General features: G+C 52.6%; 1 protein-coding gene across 3 annotated transcripts in view; it reads left to right on the forward strand.

Annotated features, from left to right (window-relative positions):
* Window positions 1-6,811: 6,811 nt before the first annotated feature.
* Window positions 6,812-18,302, forward strand: part of EPHA8 (EPH receptor A8) — a 137,636-nt gene continuing 126,145 nt past the window's right edge. For all 3 annotated transcript variants that reach the window (XM_048824902.2, XM_048824903.2, XM_075120994.1), the window contains exon 1: window positions 6,812-7,204. In XM_048824902.2, coding sequence (XP_048680859.2) covers window positions 6,997-7,204 — 208 coding nt within the window. In that variant the 5' untranslated portion in view covers window positions 6,812-6,996. The remainder of the gene's footprint in view (window positions 7,205-18,302) is intronic.

Consider the following 18,302-nt stretch of genomic DNA (forward strand, 5'->3'; position numbering starts at 1 on the left):
AAGGATGTGGACAGATTGGAGAGAGTCCAGTGGAGGGCAATGAAAATGAGCAGGGGCCTGGGGCACATGACATATGAGGAGAGGCTGAGGGAACTGGGCTTGTTTAGTCTGCAGAAGAGAAGAGTGAGGGGGGATTTGATAGCAGCCTTCAACTACCTGAAGGGGGGTTCCCAAGAGGATAGAGCTTGGCTGTTCTCAGTGGCAGCAGATGACAGAACAAGGAGCAATGGTCTCAAGCTGCAGTGGGGGAGGTCTAGGTTGGATATTAGGAAACACTATTTCACTAGGAGGGTGGTAAAGCACTGGAATGGGTTACCTAGGGAGGTGGTGGAATCTCCATCCTTAGAGGTTTTTAAGACCTGTCTTGACAAAGCCCTGGCTGGGATGGTTTAGTGGGTGTTGGTCCTGCTTTGAGCAGGGGGTTGGACTAGATGACCTCCTGAGGTCTCTTGCAACCCTAATCTTCTATGATTCTATGATATAGTACTCCTGTGGGAATTCTGCACCACTGCACATGCACAGAATTCATGTCTCGTGCAGCATTTTTCCCCCGCAGAAAATACATTCGGCCAAGAAGTGCTGCAGTTCCACCTTTCTCTCACCAGAGGCCGCAGTGGCACCAGAACAGCTGGCTGACCTACAGTAACAGCTAGCAGCCAGCTGTGTTCATTACAGCAGCCTGCCCCTGGAGCCAGAATGGGGCACACAGGGCTGCTGGGAGGGGTGTCATACATAGATGGCTTCAGAAGGGCTATTGCGGGGACAGACTAGGGCACAGGTTCAGGAGCTAGTGGGGTGCCAGCATTGAGCCTGGGGCTGAATGGGAGCGGGGGCTCCAGGGCTACATGAGAATGGGGGAGCAGGGGCTCCAGGGCTACATGGGGATGGGGGGACTGAGGATCACATGGGGACAGAGCCCAATATGCCTGACTGAATGGGAGAGGCTCGGGGTCAACCAGGGTCTGCATGGGGGAGGCTCTCCAACTCCCTAACAATCCTCCCCCAAAAGAAACTGTTCCATACTTCTCCCACCCACACCCAACAATCCTTCAGGACCACTTCCAGTCCTTTCCTCTCCCACAGCTCCTCCATTACCCTGACTCCCCCAAGACTTTGCACTGCTTCTGAGGGATGCAGAAATACCATTCTGTACTGTAGTTTAAATGAATTACTCAAAGTTCTGTATTAACATGCTTAGTAAGGAATCTGTCCCCAAAAAATGTTTTCTGAATGTTTTTTGTCTATATTGTTACAGACATACTTGCAGACAGGTATTCTGAAACAAACTACCAACATAATTGAAACTGGTGTGTTTATATTGTGTTATTTTGACAAATAAAATGTGCAGAATTTTTAATTTTTGGCACAGAATTTTTAATTTTTGGTGCAGAATTAATACAGAGTCTAATGGTCAGTGCAACCCTGCATTATGGGGGATGGCTGAGCCCTTCATTTCCTTGTGCTTACATGCTGAAAACAAAGGCCCACGCAATCTGTACTGATAGGTCCCGGCTCAGCCCTACCCAGTGCCTGCGGAACAGGCAATTCCAGTAGGAAAAGGGATCACCGGATCCTCTTAATGGGGGTTGAGGGCACTGATCACCTGACCCTACCTAGGCCAGCACCACTAGGGGGAAGCACCCTGAGCCTCATCGCAGTGAGACAGCTCCAAATTCCCCTCTAGCATGATCTGAACTCTAACTCCATCCAGCTAGAACCCTAATCCTGATCCTAACCCTAAGGACTAATCCTGACACTGTCCCTACCTTTAATTCTCTCTGTTCCTGAGCACAAATGTGGCTCTGCCCCTAAACCTGACCATGGCTATAGCCCTGACCCAGACTTAAACTGAAGGCTGATCCCATGAAGCCCCTGATGACTCAGTTGCTCTATTGCACATCTCCAGACAGCCAGCTACCCAGGGAAACAGGCCATGAACAAGTTGGTGGGGACTGGTGTCACGGAGTCCCTGGGCGATGCTGGAACTGCTCCCCATGAAGTCAGTCAGGACTCTGGGGTAGTCGCCCTTCTGTGAGCAGCCTGTCTTCAGGACACACAGCTCACCCGGCTTCCACCTTCCTGGGTCTGACCTCGGAGCATTCAGCATCCTCTGCCTCTCCGTGTGCTTCCCCCAGCGAGTCCGCTCAGGCGGGGCTCCTGGGGAAGCCAGAGGGTCCTGCACCCCAACTTCGCAGTCAGACGTGACTCTCAGCCAGCCAGTAAAACAGAAGGTTTATTAGACGACAGGAACATGGTCTAAAACAGAGCTTGCAGGTGCAGAGAACGGGACCCCTCAGCTGGGTCCATTTTGGGGGGCAGTGAGCCAGACAACCACGTCTGCACTTCACTCCATGTCCCAGCCAGCCCCAAACTGAAAACCCCCTCCAGCCCCTCCTCCTCTGGGCTTTGTTCCTTTCCCGGGCCAGGAGGTCACCTGATTCCTTTGTTCTCCAACCCTTCAGCTCTCACCTTGCAGGGGGGGAAGGGCCCAGGCCATCAGTTGCCAGGAAACAGGGTGTCGGCCATTCTCTGTGTCCAGACTCCTGCACACACCTGCCCTCTAGGGCTCTGCAATGATCATACACCCTTACTCCACCCCCTGGATACTTAAGAACTGCCTAGGGGAAACTGAGGCACCCCCACACTATTCAGAGGAAACATTAAGAACAGTCCCACTTCGTCACATCTCTCCCCCCTTCGAGATCGAACTGAGCGGGGTCACTTTAGCCAGTGACCTGGGGAAGTTCGAAGCCACCAACGTTCCCATGGATGCCCCAGCATCTCTCCCATTCCTTGGTAGGAGTTACACCAGGCCCTTCCAGTTTCACACCCTCCCTTAGGTCAGGGGTGTTCGATAGCACTCGCAGGCCGCATGTGGGAAGGTTTATGCAGCCCATGCCCTTTGGCCACCCCAAGAATGTCTCCCCATTGACCATCACCTTCTGCTCCCACTGGAGGTCCGAGGGGCCTGGCCCCAGGAAACTCCACACAGACATATAGGTTGGGGTCAGGAGTGGGAGCCTGTCCACATCCCCAACCATCTGGCTGACGGAGTCTATGGCCTTGGGACCCAGCAAGGGAGCTAGACACCGGGGCTTTTCCGCAGGGTCCCCTTGGTTCAAATCGTCAGCCTGCTCAAAGGCAGTGAGGTGGGCATCCACACCCCCCCCCCCTTAACCAGGGGCAGCAATTTAGTCTCGAGGTTCCCTGCGGAACTGGCCCCCCGGGATCTATCCCCACTCACCCCGGGGAGGTCCCCTAGGCCTCTCCGCCCCACCACCGCCAGTTCATGCTGCTGCTGCTTCTGCAGCTCTTTCTCGGGCTCTCGCTGTCTCCCACGGTCCTCTTGCTCTCTCAGACTCAGCTCCAATCCCGTCCGTCTCGATCCCCCGATGGGGAACCCGATCGTGAAGACCCTCGTCTGGTCGGGGACAGGAGTCTTGGCGATGCCTGGCTACTACTCCAGCTGCTCCCAGATCCTGCTATAGCCCCAGTTGGGGTCAGGAATCTGTTCCTTAGAGCAGTCATCCTCCTCCAGCTGCACGATTAACTCTGCTTTGGTGAACTTTCCAACGCTCAACCCTCTCTTTTTGCACAGGGTTACAATGTCCTTCTTAAGGAGAAGGTGACAGGCCATCACTCCGCTCCTCCCAAGTTGTTGTGGACTCACAGGCCCGTGTGTTCTCAGCTCCCCACGGTTTCCAGGGAGAACCCCTAGTGTGCCAGCCCTTCTCGAGGTCACCACCTCTTTGCCAGGGTCGAGCTGCAGACTCCTCCGCCCCTAAGACTGCTCACTGCAGTCCCCAGGAGGATCCCATTACTGCACAGTCCTTCTCGCTGGTCACACACTCCCAGGGGTTAACCGCCCCCCGAAACCGCTCCTTTCTGAGCCTTCAGCAGGCCTGGTCCTCGGCAATCCCCCTTCGTGTTACTGCTCCCCAGTCACTTACTGCAGGAAGCGCCATCCACGGGGTGCAGTACATCCCACCGCTGCCACCAGTTGTCACGGAGTCCCTGGGCGATGCTCTGGAACTGCTCCCCATGAAGTCAGTCAGGACTCTGGGGTAGTCGCCTTTCTGTGAGCAGCCTGTCTTCAGGACACACAGCTCACCCGGCTTCCACCTTCCTGGGTCTGACCTCGGAGCATTCAGCATCCTCTGCCTCTCCGTGTGCTTCCCCCAGCGAGTCCGCTCAGGCGGGGCTCCTGGGGAAGCCAGAGGGTCCTGCACCCCAACTTCGCAGTCAGACGTGACTCTCAGCCAGCCAGTAAAACAGAAGGTTTATTAGACGACAGGAACATGGTCTAAAACAGAGCTTGCAGGTGCAGAGAACGGGACCCCTCAGCTGGGTCCATTTTGGGGGGCAGTGAGCCAGACAACCACGTCTGCACTTCACTCCATGTCCCAGCCAGCCCCAAACTGAAAACCCCCTCCAGCCCCTCCTCCTCTGGGCTTTGTTCCTTTCCCGGGCCAGGAGGTCACCTGATTCCTTTGTTCTCCAACCCTTCAGCTCTCACCTTGCAGGGGGGGAAGGGCCCAGGCCATCAGTTGCCAGGAAACAGGGTGTCGGCCATTCTCTGTGTCCAGACTCCTGCACACACCTGCCCTCTAGGGCTCTGCAATGATCATACACCCTTACTCCACCCCCTGGATACTTAAGAACTGCCTAGGGGAAACTGAGGCACCCCCACACTATTCAGAGGAAACATTAAGAACAGTCCCACTTCGTCACATCTGGTACCTCAAGGCCATTCCAATGCTGAGTGCAGGGGAAATGCCTAGACAGATTCCGGATTCATTTCCCTGAAGGGGGAATTGTTGAACCTGCACTGGGAGAGGAAAGGCTAGCATTCTCTGCAGCAAGGGCACCTCCCCAAGGAGGTGTTCGAAGTGGATCAAGCCCTCAGGAAGCCAATCATAGAATATCAGGATTGGAAGGGACCTCAGGAGATCATCTAGTCCAACCCCCTGCTCAAAGCAGGACCAATCCCCAATTTTTGCTCCAGATCCCTAAATGGCCCCCTCAAGGATTTAACCTTGGGTTTAGCAGGCCAATGCTCAAACCACTGAGCTATCCCTCCCCCCAATGGTGGTGTTGCATCCAGCAGCAGGGAACCAGTCCCAAGCACCAGGACCCTGTCAGCCCCCACACACAGCACCTTGTGAGGCTGGAGCACTCCCATTCACCTGCTGTGGATGGACTATAAAAGTCTCCAGGGCCCTCTGAAGGGAAATGCCTTGGCCAACAAGAGAAGCAGCATCAGATGGAGGAGTGGGCCAGCCAGGTCTCTATTCCCTGAGACCCAGACAACAGCGGTCCTCCCAGTCCCAGTACCTAACCCAGGACAAGAGGGGACTCCCCACTGAGGCAGGAGGGATCTGCCCTGCCCCCGACATTCAAGAGGAAGAGAAAGATTTTGTATCTCAGTAAGTGAGCCTGAGCTGGTGGATGGTCTCACTGTCCCTGGTGCAGCTGTCCGGGTGGCCGTGGGATTACTCCACGGTGGACTGGCCCCACACTACAGAAGTACGTACTGCAGAGGGAAGAGTTGAAAAGCAGCCCCTCCTTCATGAGCAATGGTGTCTCCTCAGATCCCCCCAAAAGACTCACATTCTACGCTACCCATCCGGACTGGGGTGAGGACCGGAGTGGGTCCTAGAAGTGGCACCGCAGCTGATGCTATGTGCTGAAATAGGCTTAAAATGGGACATTCATCATTGGACTAAAGATCTCAGCCATTCCCTTTTCTGGGCTTCCTAGCGCCCCCTGTCTGCATCTGGCTGGGTCCGGCTGTCTGCAGCTGTCTTGTCCAGACTAAGCAATCTGGGACAGGCCTGTCTGCAGTTTGTGTCTAGCTGACAATACTAAGCACATTAAATACTAAGTCACAACAACAATGCATTCAGACGTCAGGATTTGCCACTGGTTACTCCTCACACAGATCGGAGAGCATACTTAGTCCAGGAAACAACTGTGGCAGCTGTTGGCAAATGGTGGGTTTTCAGGGCTGACCATTGTATCTGCCAGCGTCTGCGTTCTCCCAGCACCATCGGATCACTGCATCACACAAACACTACAGCACCCGCATTACCAGCCCAGCATGTGGCCGTGACGGTGGCTGGAGCAGCAGCTGCAAGAGCACTCGGCACACAAAGTGCTGCCCTGTCCCTTCTGGCAGAACGGCCTTTCCTTTGGAAGCGTGGCCAGGCCAGGGAAAAGGTCCTAGCTAACAGGTGTTGATTCAGCGCTGCTCTAGAGTGTGTTGGGTCCTAGTACAGACACGTTTCGAAACAGGGTAGTTGGGCTGACACCTTTTTAAATTGCACTTCATTCTACCCTGTCAGTTAACACCTTGCTCCCCGTCTAGACAAGGCCAAAGAGAACAAGAGACGCACCAGAGTGAGAGCCCAGAGTGTGCATCTCTGTGCAGCAGGGTGCTGGGCTCAGAGAAAACCCGCCCATGGAGTCCAGCCCGCTGGAGTGCTCTGGTCCATCCCCAGACGTGTGGGATTTATCCTGGAGGGCCACTCCCTCCCCCTCAGCTGCGGAAGAAACGCTAGCCCTGGGACTCAGGAGAACCTTTGCAAGAACTTTCCAGCCTCTCCCAAAGCCCCCCCTGCACCCCAGCCCGGGCTCGCCACAGGAGGGATCGCCTTGAGAGCTCGGCTTCTTCTGTCCAGCGTCCATCCACTGCCTCTCTCTCCCAGCCAGCCCTTGCCCTGCTGCGCGTCCCGGGCACGGTCCGCCCGGGACAGGGAGCAGCGCAGCCACCTTGCTGCCCCTGCCAAGGAGGCGGCGGCTGTAACGCTGGGCGTCCCGGCAGCCTGCCCCGCGCTGAGCCGGAGCCAGCGAGCGCCGGGGTCGGTTTCAGCAGCACGAGGCCGGGGTAGAGGGAGCCCGGCCCGAGGATGGATCCACCGTAACAAGGGGGGCTCCCTGAAACCCAGGAATCCCATTGGCTTCTAGGCGGTGACGGGCAGTTCGCTCCCGCCCCCCATGCAGCTTGTCTGGGTGTGCGCGAGCAAGAGTGAGGAAAGTGCTGCCGGCTCGGCTGGGCTCCGCCGAACCCCCCACGCCAGCGCCCGCAGGAGCGCGGCCAGGCGGGCTGCCCCGGCCCCCGCCGCGCCGCGGACCATGGCCCGGCCGCCCCCGCTCTCGCTGCTCCTCGCCATCGCCGCCTGTGCCTCGGCCGCCACCAGCGAAGGTAGGAGCCGGGTGGCCCGGCGAGCGCGGGCAGGGGCCGGGCTGGCACCGCTCGCTCCGCCGGGCGCCCGAATGCCCGAGTTCTGCGGCCCAACTTCAGCGCCGGGCAAGAGGACTTCGTGGCACATGCCAAGGGCCTGCCGGGCCGGGCGGAGCAGCCGGAACCGCGGCGTTCTCCGCTGCCCGGGCCGGACCGTGGGGCTGGGGCGGTCAGTGCTGGGGGCGTTGGAGGGACAGAGCGGGCGGTGCAGACGGGCACCCCCCGGGGTACGCGGCCAGAGGGAATGGCAGAAACTTCCAACGTGGCCAGCTGTGAAGCCTCCAGGGACCCTGCGGCGCAGCTCCCCTGCCCGGCCCCGCCCGGCTCCCCTGGGCGCTGGCAGTACCATTCCTGCTGCCTCTGTCCCCTGCAGCCCTGGCATCCTTGCACCATCTCTGACCCTCCAGCTGCCTATCGCCCCCACAGCGCTGACCACAGGGTCTGGGCTGCCTTTCCATGAGATCCCTGCTGCCCCAGCTACCATCTTCCCCAGCCTTTCTCCCCTTCCCTGCTGCCCCATCTGCCAGCCTCACCTGGCACCCTCCACACTGGGTGGCCAAACATCCCCACCCTGAGAGCAGTGGTTCTCCCCATTCCCTGTGACCCAGCACTCGTCTAGCCTTGCTGCCCAGTTCCCTCATCCCTATGCCTGTTTTTCTACCCCTTGGTCCATCACCCCTGTCCCTGACCCCCCTGCTGCCCAGCTACCTGGCTGGTTTCTTGCTTCTCTTTGCCATAGGGGAATCCTAGCAGTGGAGCCCAAGTGCTAACTTTCTCCTCTTACTCAAAGGTGGTGTTTAAAGTGGTCTGGAAAAAAGTGCAGGGGGGGTGGGGGTGGATGGCTCATAATCTGGGACCTGCAGCTTGGGTCAGACAGTGCCCTGTGGTCACCCGGCTCCATTTTAATTACATTGTTTGTGACCCTTTGCCGCCCCCACCACACACACTTTGGAGTTCCCTGCCCCCCAGAGCCCAGTGCCAGCTCCCGTTACACAGAGCTGCCTGCTGGGCTGTCCCTGCCCTCTCAGCAGCCACACGAAGGGCAGCAGCCAGCGAGCCTGGGCAGCACTGCGGCTACACTAACCCCAGCGCTGGGCACCTGAGCTCAGCTAACCCTGCCCCCAGACAGAGCATCTCAGCTCCCAGGCAGCAAAGCCAGGGAAGCTGCTCTCCATTGCCTTGTGCTCCAGGGAACATTCCCATGTGCTGGCTTCTTTACAGCACAGGGAGGAGAGTGAGGCGGGGGCTGGAAATTCAGCTGCCTCTGGATCGTGCTGGCTGGGAACCAGCTTAGTATGGAGGGAGGAGAGCAGGTCCCTAGGGGCATGGTCTCAGGCAGCCTGCCCCCTGGGAAAGGCCCTCTGGAGAGGAGGCAGTGCTGGATGTGCTGGGGTCCGGCTGTGGTGCGGGAAAGGTACGTGACTGCTGCTGGAGTTCTTCCCCACGTCTCACCCTGGCCAACACCACTGTGGATCTGGGCCCCCCAGCAGTCAGGGGCATTGCCACCAGCTCACCCTGGGGGATCGGTCACTGTCTTGCTCAGATAACAATGTGCAAGCCCTGTATCGACAGAGTCCTGTCACCCTGGCCCTGTGGCTCAACGTGGGGCTGGGCTGCCCTTTCCCTGAGTCTCCCCCTGCCAGGGACTCACGCCTAGGGGGTGACATGCATGTGGGAGACCGAGCTGCAGCCGGAGCCGCACCGTCCACATGGCTGTTTTCCCTGTGCTAGCTTGCACCCTGCTAGCGTGAGTCTGTCTCCCAGGCCTGCAGTGTCGCCATATCCTTACCAGGCTTCAGCTGACCCCTTGTTGCCCCAGGGGTGGCCCGTGCGCAGGGGCCCTCACCCTGCTGTGCCACCGGGGCAGCTCAGGTCTTAGCAGAGTCCCTGTTGAACCCATCCCCACGCAAATGGCTCCCGGGCTGGCAGGTGTTTGAGCAAGCGCCCCTGGAGACAGCTGTGTGCTGGGCTGGGTTCCCCAGCTGGGAGGTTTTCTGTGTCCCTGCCAGACTAGCTCTGTCTCATGGCCAGGTGAGCTCTCCCGTAGCCCAGCTTCACTCATCCCTTTACCCACATTCATCCCCTGGCCCCATGTGCCCGTTTCCCCACACCGCAGATCTCGCAGCACTGCTGGTTGCCCGGCTGCTCAGACAGGGGCAGGCCCCCCACCCTTTGATCAGCTACAGAGGTACCAAGAGTTGAGACCATTGGCAGGCTTCTCGCTCACACTGCTAACTTCTCTGGGACCAGGGACTGGATTCTGATCCAGCAGGGACTGACCTGACTCTCATGCGTTCATCTGCCCTCATCCTCAGACCCCAGACCCTTGCCCCAAACCCCGCTGCTTGTTTGCAGGTTTGAAATGGTGGGAGAGCTTTGATTTGTTGCTGCGGGGCTCGCACTGGGGAATGCTGGACTGTGGGGACTGGGGTACGCGTGTATCACGTGATGGGGAGATATGTACTAGGCAGCGCGGAGTCTGTGATGTCAGTGATATTGGAGAGATGCGGGGGAATGCCAGGCAGGGTTAGGTCTGTGTTGGCAGGGTTAGACTGGGCAGCACATTGTCAGTGGTGTTGGGAAAATACAGAGTTGTCCGTGGGACCACAGCGATCCCAGTGTCTATGGTTCCAGGGTTACGCTGACCAGTGGCCTGTTAGCGGTGCCGTGGACATGCTGGGCACTGATTGATTCTGATGCTGCAATATCCTTGGTAGCTGAGTGTGACTGATGCCAGGGTAATGTGGGGCAGGGATATGTCCATGGTACCAGATTTCTGTGGGGCAGAGATGTGTCAATGCTGCCTGGGTAAAAGCTGGCAGCAAGGTCTGTGTTGCCAGAATCATAGCAGGCAATAAATGTAGTGCCAGGGACTAGCACAGTGTCATCAGGGTTACACAGGGCTGGGATGTGACTGTGGTTCTGGGACTACAATGGGCAGAACTCTGCCAGTTTTTTCAGATTATATTGAGCACGTATGTGCCCATGATGCCAGGGATATGACAGTCTGGGATGCAGGGGATACAAAGCGCCTTGATGTGTCTTGGATGCCCGGCCATTGATGAGCCTGTGATGCCCAGTGTATAATGGGTACGCATGGCACTGGGGTTATATGAGGCTGGGGCTCAGCCATGGTGGCACAGTTATATTCAGCTGCAAAGTATTTCTGCTCCTCTGGTTATACTGAGCAAGGATCTGTTCCTGGTGCCAGGGTAGCTGGGGGCAGGGATGTGACTGCTCTGCTGCCTGCACACAGGACAGCGATGTATCCGTGGGGCCAGAGCTACAAAGGGCAGTGATGTGTCAGTGGAGCCTGGGGTGCACTGGGCAGCGGTGGTTTCGTGGGGCCATGTCTGTGCCTGACAGTGCTATGACCTACCCCCGAGGGTTATGTCAGGCATGTGTGTGTGTGGCACCCAGAATACACTGGGCAGGCATGTGTGTATGGAGCCAGGATTACTCTCAGTATGGGGTGGCTTATACTGGGCGGGGGTAGTTCCCCGGGGCAGGGTTATACTGGGCAGGGGTAGTTCCCCGGGGCAGGTTATACTGGGCGGGGGTAGTTCCCCGGGGCAGGGTTATACTGGGCGGGGGTAGTTTCCTGGAATGGGGGTAGTTCCCTGGAGCAGGGTTATACTGGGCGGGGGTAGGTCTGTTAGGGCTGGATTGTTCTAGAGAGGGACAATTTTGCGGTTGGGTTTTTACTGCCCACGTTTTGCAGCTCAGCACCCTCGTGTGCCTGCTTTCAGGCCCCCTACCCAACCCCATCATCCTGCTTCAGAGTCATAGGCAGGGGGGCTGGAACAATTTTTATTACTGAGAGCCATTGAACCAAACTGTAAACCCTGGATATAATGGAAACCACTTGCAGCCGGGGGTGCGGCAGTGGTGTGGTTTCCATTCTATACAGGGTTTACAGTCTGGTTCAATGGCTCTCAGCACCGCCATTACACACATTGGCCCAGCACCCTTGCACATAGTCCTGTCTGGATTCCTTTGACCCCACCCTGGCTCAGCCCTCTCTCCCCAGACTTCCCATCCCCCTTCCCACTCCCTCCTTTGTCCTAGCCACTCATCCTGTAAGGACCTTGGCCACTCCACCTTAGTCTAACCCTCTCCCACCAGCGTTCCCCTCCCCACACACATCCTAACACTGCTCCAGACTCAGACACTACAATAAGAATCAAATCCCGTGTAGCTCTCTCCCCAAACTCTCTTCCTGGGGTATGAATGGGGTGGCTGCTCCCAACCTCTCTGGGGCTTGGCTTTGCCACGGTAGGGTACAGAGAGCAGTTGACGGGCACTGGGCTCCATTCCTGGCACCGGAGGGTCTAATTTGCATTTAGCCATCGTAATCTGTAGCCTGTAATCTGGGCCCTCGGGTGTCTGCATCCCACATGCAGTCGGGCAAGCCACAGCCCACCGGAGCCTCTGTGCCAGAGTGACACCGCTCCCTGGAATGCTTCCCACCATCCCCGAGTGACCAACCTGCTGGGCACGGTGGGCACCCGGGCATCACTGCCCCTGTGTGCAGTGTGTGAGGGGTGAATTGTTCAGAGATCTAGTTGATTTTATTCTGAGCGCTAGAACCTGGTGTAAATCCAGAAGGTGGAAAGTGCAGCTGCAGAGCAGAGAGTCCTTCTCAGTCACATCTGCATCAATTAGTTTAACGTGCACGCATTGGGTGTGTGCGTGCAGAGGGTCTTGGGTGTGTTTGTGTGTGTACGATGGAGAAGCTGCCCCAGACTACTCTTCCTTCCATTCCACCAAAACCTAACAAGCCCTCTCTTTCCAAAGGGATTGAACAAGAGCTCAATTTTCCACCTGCAGGGCCCTTCCCCATGCTCGAGGATTCTGCCTACCTATGAGGACCCAATCTTGCAAAGACTGACAGTTGTGGGTAACTTAATGCCTGTCAGTAGTTCCCCTGAGCTAGGTCTTTGCAGGATTGGGGCTGTCAGATGTGTGTTGTGGGTGTGGGGGCTGATATGACTTGTTCAGTGATGAACTTCAAACAAGCTGTTTGGAGAAGGCAAATTCTTTTTCTGTTGTGCAGGAAATTCTGACATTTTGAAAAATCATTTTTGTTCCAAATCAGAACTAAAAGCCAAAATTTCCCACAGAGCAAAAATTCTGAAAACTTTTGCTTCAGCATCATGGACCCATAATGTTTCAATAAACTGAAATGTTCTGTTTGGATAATATAATGTAATTAATAAATAGTCAAAATGAAACAAATCAAAACAATGAAACTGAAACGAAACATTTTTATCTCAAAAAGAAAAGGAGTACTTGTGGCACCTTAGAGACTAACCAATTTATTTGAGCATAAGCTTTCGTGAGCTACAGCTCACTTCATCGGGTGCATGCAAGCTTATGCTCAAATAAATTGGTTAGTCTCTAAGGTGCCAAAGTACTCCTTTTCTTTTTGCAAATACAGACTAACACGGCTGTTACTCTGAAACCTATTTTATCTCACTGAAACTTAACGTTTCAACCTTTTCAAAATGAAATAAAACAGTTGCAAGATTCATCTTGACTTTTTCCTATCAAACATTTCTTCAGTAATGACGTGTTCCTACAAAATATTTTGATTTTTGACAAATCTGCATGTTCATATGGAAAATTGTTCTGTCAAAACATTTTCAACCCACTCTACTTAACAGTGTTTCCTCTGGCCTGAGAGCTACCAGCAGCCCTGCATTCTTCCTCTCAAGTTTAGGAAAGATCTGTCAAACCAGTGGAGTCTTTCAAACTGACAGCAGTGTTTAAAGTGCTACCTCTATAGGCATGAATGTGTTTATAATACCACAGCATCCCCTAAGTGACTTTGGGGAGGGCATTATTATTATATGCCTGTCTGTGTAGATAGGTGTGTGCATGCATATCTTTGTCTGTGTCCCTCATCGCATCTCTTGTGGGACATCCCATGCGTGCTTCCCTTTGCTGCAGGGAGTGACTGATAAGTGGTGCACCTAAATGTAGCCTCTTGGCATCTCTGTAAAAGGGAAGCAGCTCCATTTAAGCTGCCCAGCTTTCTCCTCCATCCGCTCTGATTGCAGCCTGGAGCACATTTACCCATCACAGCCTCTCCTGATGGATAAGCAAGGTGCTAACTGCTAGCTGCTTTCTGCACTCATGTGGAGATCACAGCACCCCAATAGAGTCCCAAAGGCAGAGGATGGTGCTCCAGGAACAAAGGCCACTGGGCTATGCAGACTACTCCACGCCCAAGTGCTGTGATTGTGCAGTTATCCTGGGTTCATCCTGTGTATTGCCAACCTGGGCTCATAGCGTGGTCTGATTTGTTTCAGACCTTCCTATGCAGCATCAGGACTCGGTGATGTTGCATATTTATGTTGTATTGGACATAACCATAACACCCTTCCTGTGCAAGGAACCAGGAGTGACCAGGATAGTGTTAAAGGCAAGGAAACAGGAAAGCTGAGAGTCAATTAAAGCTTGAAGGGAAAAGATACAGGCAGCCAGTGATCAGAATGAGTTAACGCAGCCAATGGGGGAATGAGTGCATTTATCAAATATATCAGGGGAAAAGGAAACACTACGGAGACAGGCCAGCACTAGATCCATTGATAAAAGAGGAAGAGGAAGAAATTAATGATCACTCTGAAATAGTTGAGATACTGAACTTGTTTGAAAATCTATCTTCAGGCAGAAAAAGAGGGGAAAGTAATTTGGTCAATTAGTGAGTGCAGAAGAACCTGTAAAAATAACTATTGACAAAGAATATAAGCCATATTCTATCATCTGGTTTTAATCAGAAATCCCCACTGATATCAATCAATGCTTCAAATCTGCAATCTGCTTCAAAACTCGTAACATAATCACACCTGAGCTGAGGAAGCATTTGTATAATCTGAACATGCCCAAATTAGCTGTCTGGGATTAAATGCATGCCTGGGTATTTAGAGAAGCAGCAGATAAATTTACTGTGTTACTGATACTCACAGTGTTGTTGGAGCCATGTTGGTCCCAGGATATTAGAGAGACAATGTGGATGAGATCATATCTTTTATTGGACTCACTTCTTCTGGTGGGAAGTTTTCAAGCTCTTCTTCCGATCCGGGAAATGTGCTCAGAGTGTCACAGCTAAATACAAGGTGGGACAGATTGTTCAGCATAAATAGTTAACCCATATTTCAGGGGACCATTCGAGGCAAAGTGGCCCATTAACACCCCTCCAGTCATAGGGGAGAAGGGAAGTGGGGGCAGGTAAGGGGAGAAGAGAAAATGCTACTGATAGCGATTTCTGAAAAATCAAGGAAAGTGGTGAGGTGCCCTGAGTTAGAGAATAGCAAATACAGGTACCAGTCTTCAAAGAAGAAGGGAAGAGTGATCCTAGTAATTCCCATTGTACAAATCTAACTTGTAAAATAGAGCGACGGGGGAAACCCTCTAGACAGCTAACAGAGGGATTCTCCAAGTTGCCTAATGGGCTTTGCTTACAGGAGCAGATTTTCAAAAGTGCTCAGGCCCAGATTTGTAAGTGGTCAGCTCCGTCCCACAGCTGGGGTCATATTTTCAAAAGAGCTCAGTGTTTAGTGTTCTTTTGAAAACTTGGCTCTTTATTGTGGTGCCTAAATGGGAGCATCATGTGGACCACAGCTTAATGGAGAGATCATTTCACAGACTCCTCTCTCCCCTCCTAATCTTCCAGTTGTAATCTCATTAATGGGCTCTGTGCTCAGATAGAAAATGAGGCAAAATTCATCCGATAATTTATTCAGTGTGCATTATTTTTTCAGCCCTGCTTCCAGTGGTGATGAGGAAGCGATCATTCACCTAGTAAATATCTGAAAGAGAGAGGGAATGGCGTTTACGGCTGTAATGCTTTGAGGATGCTACATTCAGTTTTAGCATTTAGGAATAGGGAAAATAACAAAGATTTTCTTCCTGTAGATCATTAGAGATGAATGAACAGTGCAAAAAGGACTTGTGAATTTTTGAATAAAACCTGTGAATTGGCTTGGACAAAATTTGCAAACCCTGTTCTTTGTTTCCTGTGAATGCCTGCATGAGTGGTTTTGTTGTTGTTGTTTTCTGTTTACAAGAATGTTGGTGGAAAGCAGAGACTGGTGTGACTATATGGGGGTGCCAAAGGGTTCATACTAGGATGGGGTCTGAGCACATCTTAAAGGCTGTTTAATTTCTCCTGTTAATAGTATTTTCTAAAGCTGGTTCAAAACTGAAAACAAATGTTTACAAAAATGTTGGAGTTATTTTCATCTTGCAGAATTCAAAATGGACGTAGTTTTCAAGAATTTTTTTCACAGTTTAAGTTTTATCAAAATAATTATTACAATTTGCTGTGTACTGAAAATCCAGTTTTTGGTAAATGACAAATGTGGATAACTATTTTGATAAATATAAACATATATAATGATAAATATAAATTTAAATCAAACTTGAAGATAAATTAAATTCATTACCAAAAGTGTTCTCTTTATTGGTTACCAAAACCCCAGTTATGTGAATGACCATTTTGATAATGAATTCAAGAATCATTCAATAGAATTTGTTTTGAAATTAACATGAACATTTTTGCAAAAAAATCCTAAAAATTGTTAACAGTGTTGATAATTGTTGTAAAAAATGTCAATTACAAATTTATTTTTCTGAGGAAAAAATCCTTTCCATTGAAAAACTTTCAACCAGCTCTAAAAATTCCAACCTAGGGGTAGAAATGCCAGGGCCTCCACGTGTGGGTTCGGTGCAATATTAGAGGGAGAGCTGAGCTCCATGGGTACACAAAACTAGTAGCCACGTGTGGCACAGGAAGTTACCGAGAGCAACCTGTTGGGAACATTGGTCTCGGGCGAGAATGCTGGGCAATGCAAATAATTTTTTCAAGTATTGCACATGCAAAGTAAAAAGAGCATTAGCTCTAAGAAATTCCACTGTGGGATGCGTCCGTAGTAGGGACATGTTGAGGCAGCCTGAAAACATGCTGCCTTGTCCTTCTCATGGGGATCCGGGCAGAAAGACCAGGCAGGCATCACCCCTAAAACAGCTGCAGTTGTGAAAGATGAACCACTTTCTGCCACACCTCTTGCCAAGACCCCGACACAGCGACCGTACAGATTACAGGAGCTGCTGTGCACGCTTGATAGCGTACCTACAGAGTGTGTGTAGTAGTGATGCTGAACCATGTGGTGTAAGAACCTGTATCAGTAGGGCCTGTGCCTACTAGAGTGATGACTTCTGAAAGACTAGGTGTGAACATATCCAGGAAATTTAAATTGCAGCCCAGCAACATGTCTCTGAACACATGGACGTCACACTTTTGCAAAGTGGCCACAGAGTCTGATTACCTCCAAGTGGATACCGAGCGTCAGCAAGTCCAGATAAAGCCAGTAGGAGCCTGTGGGGCTCCTCTGAAAACCATGCATCAGGACCCAGATCCTCAAAGTTATTTAGGTGCCTAATTCCCAGTGATTCCAATGAGAGTTAGGTGCCTTGAATACATTTGAAGATCTGGGCCTAGGTGTCTCAGACTTGGACATCCAAAAATGGAGGCATCCCAGATCACTCACCACTCTCACACCTCTGCCCATTCAATGGAGAGCTCCAGAATCCAGGGGAAAGGGCAGCAAAGCGCAGCATTGGTGTCAGGTGACAAACGTCGCAGTATTGCCATCAGGCAGGAGAGGAATGAGAGAATAAAGGGAGGCTGGTTGGGAGCTGACCTGACCCAGAGGATTGATGCACTAAGGCTGGGATTTCCAAAGCAGCCCAAGGGAGTGATGAGCCCAAATCCCATGGGAGTTGGGCACCTTTGAAAATCCTCATCTCTATTGCTTGGGATCAACCAGCAAGAGGTTTGATTAAAAGAATTTAAGGCAAACCTGTTCACTTCAGAGACAGACCTCTTCGAATCCTGGCAAGGCAGAGCATGCGTATGGAGGGATGCTGCCAATCGGTAACTCAAGGAGCTAGGGGAAGAAAAGGTTTTCGAAAGGAGGGATAATCTCCCCAGTAGTTCTTAGTGCGTGGGCTGCACCAAAACCAGCCAGCAGAGGATGAATTTTGTGGGGATTGTCACTGAAGAGAAAATCCTGCTTAAAGGGAAATCAACACTCCATCTCCGCCCCCGTCCCCGGACTGAGCAACGAGAGCAGATGGAAAAATTGACCAGTTATGGGCCCAATCCTGCAAATACTGATAGATGAAACTCCGCAGCTGAGTGACCCCCTTGGCACTACTCAAGTAACCTTACACACGTGCAGGTTTGCAGGAGAAGGCCTTGAGATTTGACAGGCTTGCCAGCAGGTGGTGCTGGACAGTAAAGCTGAACTGCACTTTGTTATTAATGTAAAGATTTTTCCAGTAAAATAGGATCCCTGATGTTGCAGGTTGTGCATGGAGTGTTCTCCTTCCCGCCACTCCACCATCCTGGACCAGGGGTCACACCTTATCTAGCCCTCGGAGGAAAGAGAACTGAGCAGATTGTGGTGGAAATTATTCTCACATGCTGGAGCAGATAAATACCACATTTGTGCTCAGCATGTTTGCAAACCCATCATTTGTATATGTGTAAAGGGGTGAAGTTCAGGTGAGTGCTTCTGAGCCAAACCTACGAAATGCTCCTAGTTGTTCCCATGTCTCTCGTTCCGGGCGGGAAGGGATCAGTTTCAAAGGGGTTTCCAATGTGGGTGTCTCAGATTTTTCTCAAGACACCTGGGGCTTGACTTTCCCATGTTCTGAGACCCCCACCGCTCCCCCAGACTTTGGCTGGCGCTGGGGTGCTCAGCATGACTGATGACACCCAGGGGGCTGGTGTCTTGACTTGGGCACCCAAAATCTGTGGCCCCTTTTGGAAACACTGTCTGTGTGAGCACTCTGCAGAGGTGCAGTAAGAACTGTTGAAGGACGTACAAAAAGCAGAGCTAAGGCAGTGCACAGAGCAGCCAACTGGCTGAGATTTGCTTGGAATATTTTCAGCAGAACTTTACTAAAAATCCAAATGATGTGTAACTCATGCTTCTGGTTTGCAAAGAGTCTCTGAATGGAACAGAGCTGAATCTTGTCAACCGCCGTG

The sequence above is a fragment of the Caretta caretta genome, chromosome 18, assembly GCF_965140235.1.
Source record: "Caretta caretta isolate rCarCar2 chromosome 18, rCarCar1.hap1, whole genome shotgun sequence".
Lineage (NCBI taxonomy): Eukaryota > Metazoa > Chordata > Testudines > Cheloniidae > Caretta > Caretta caretta.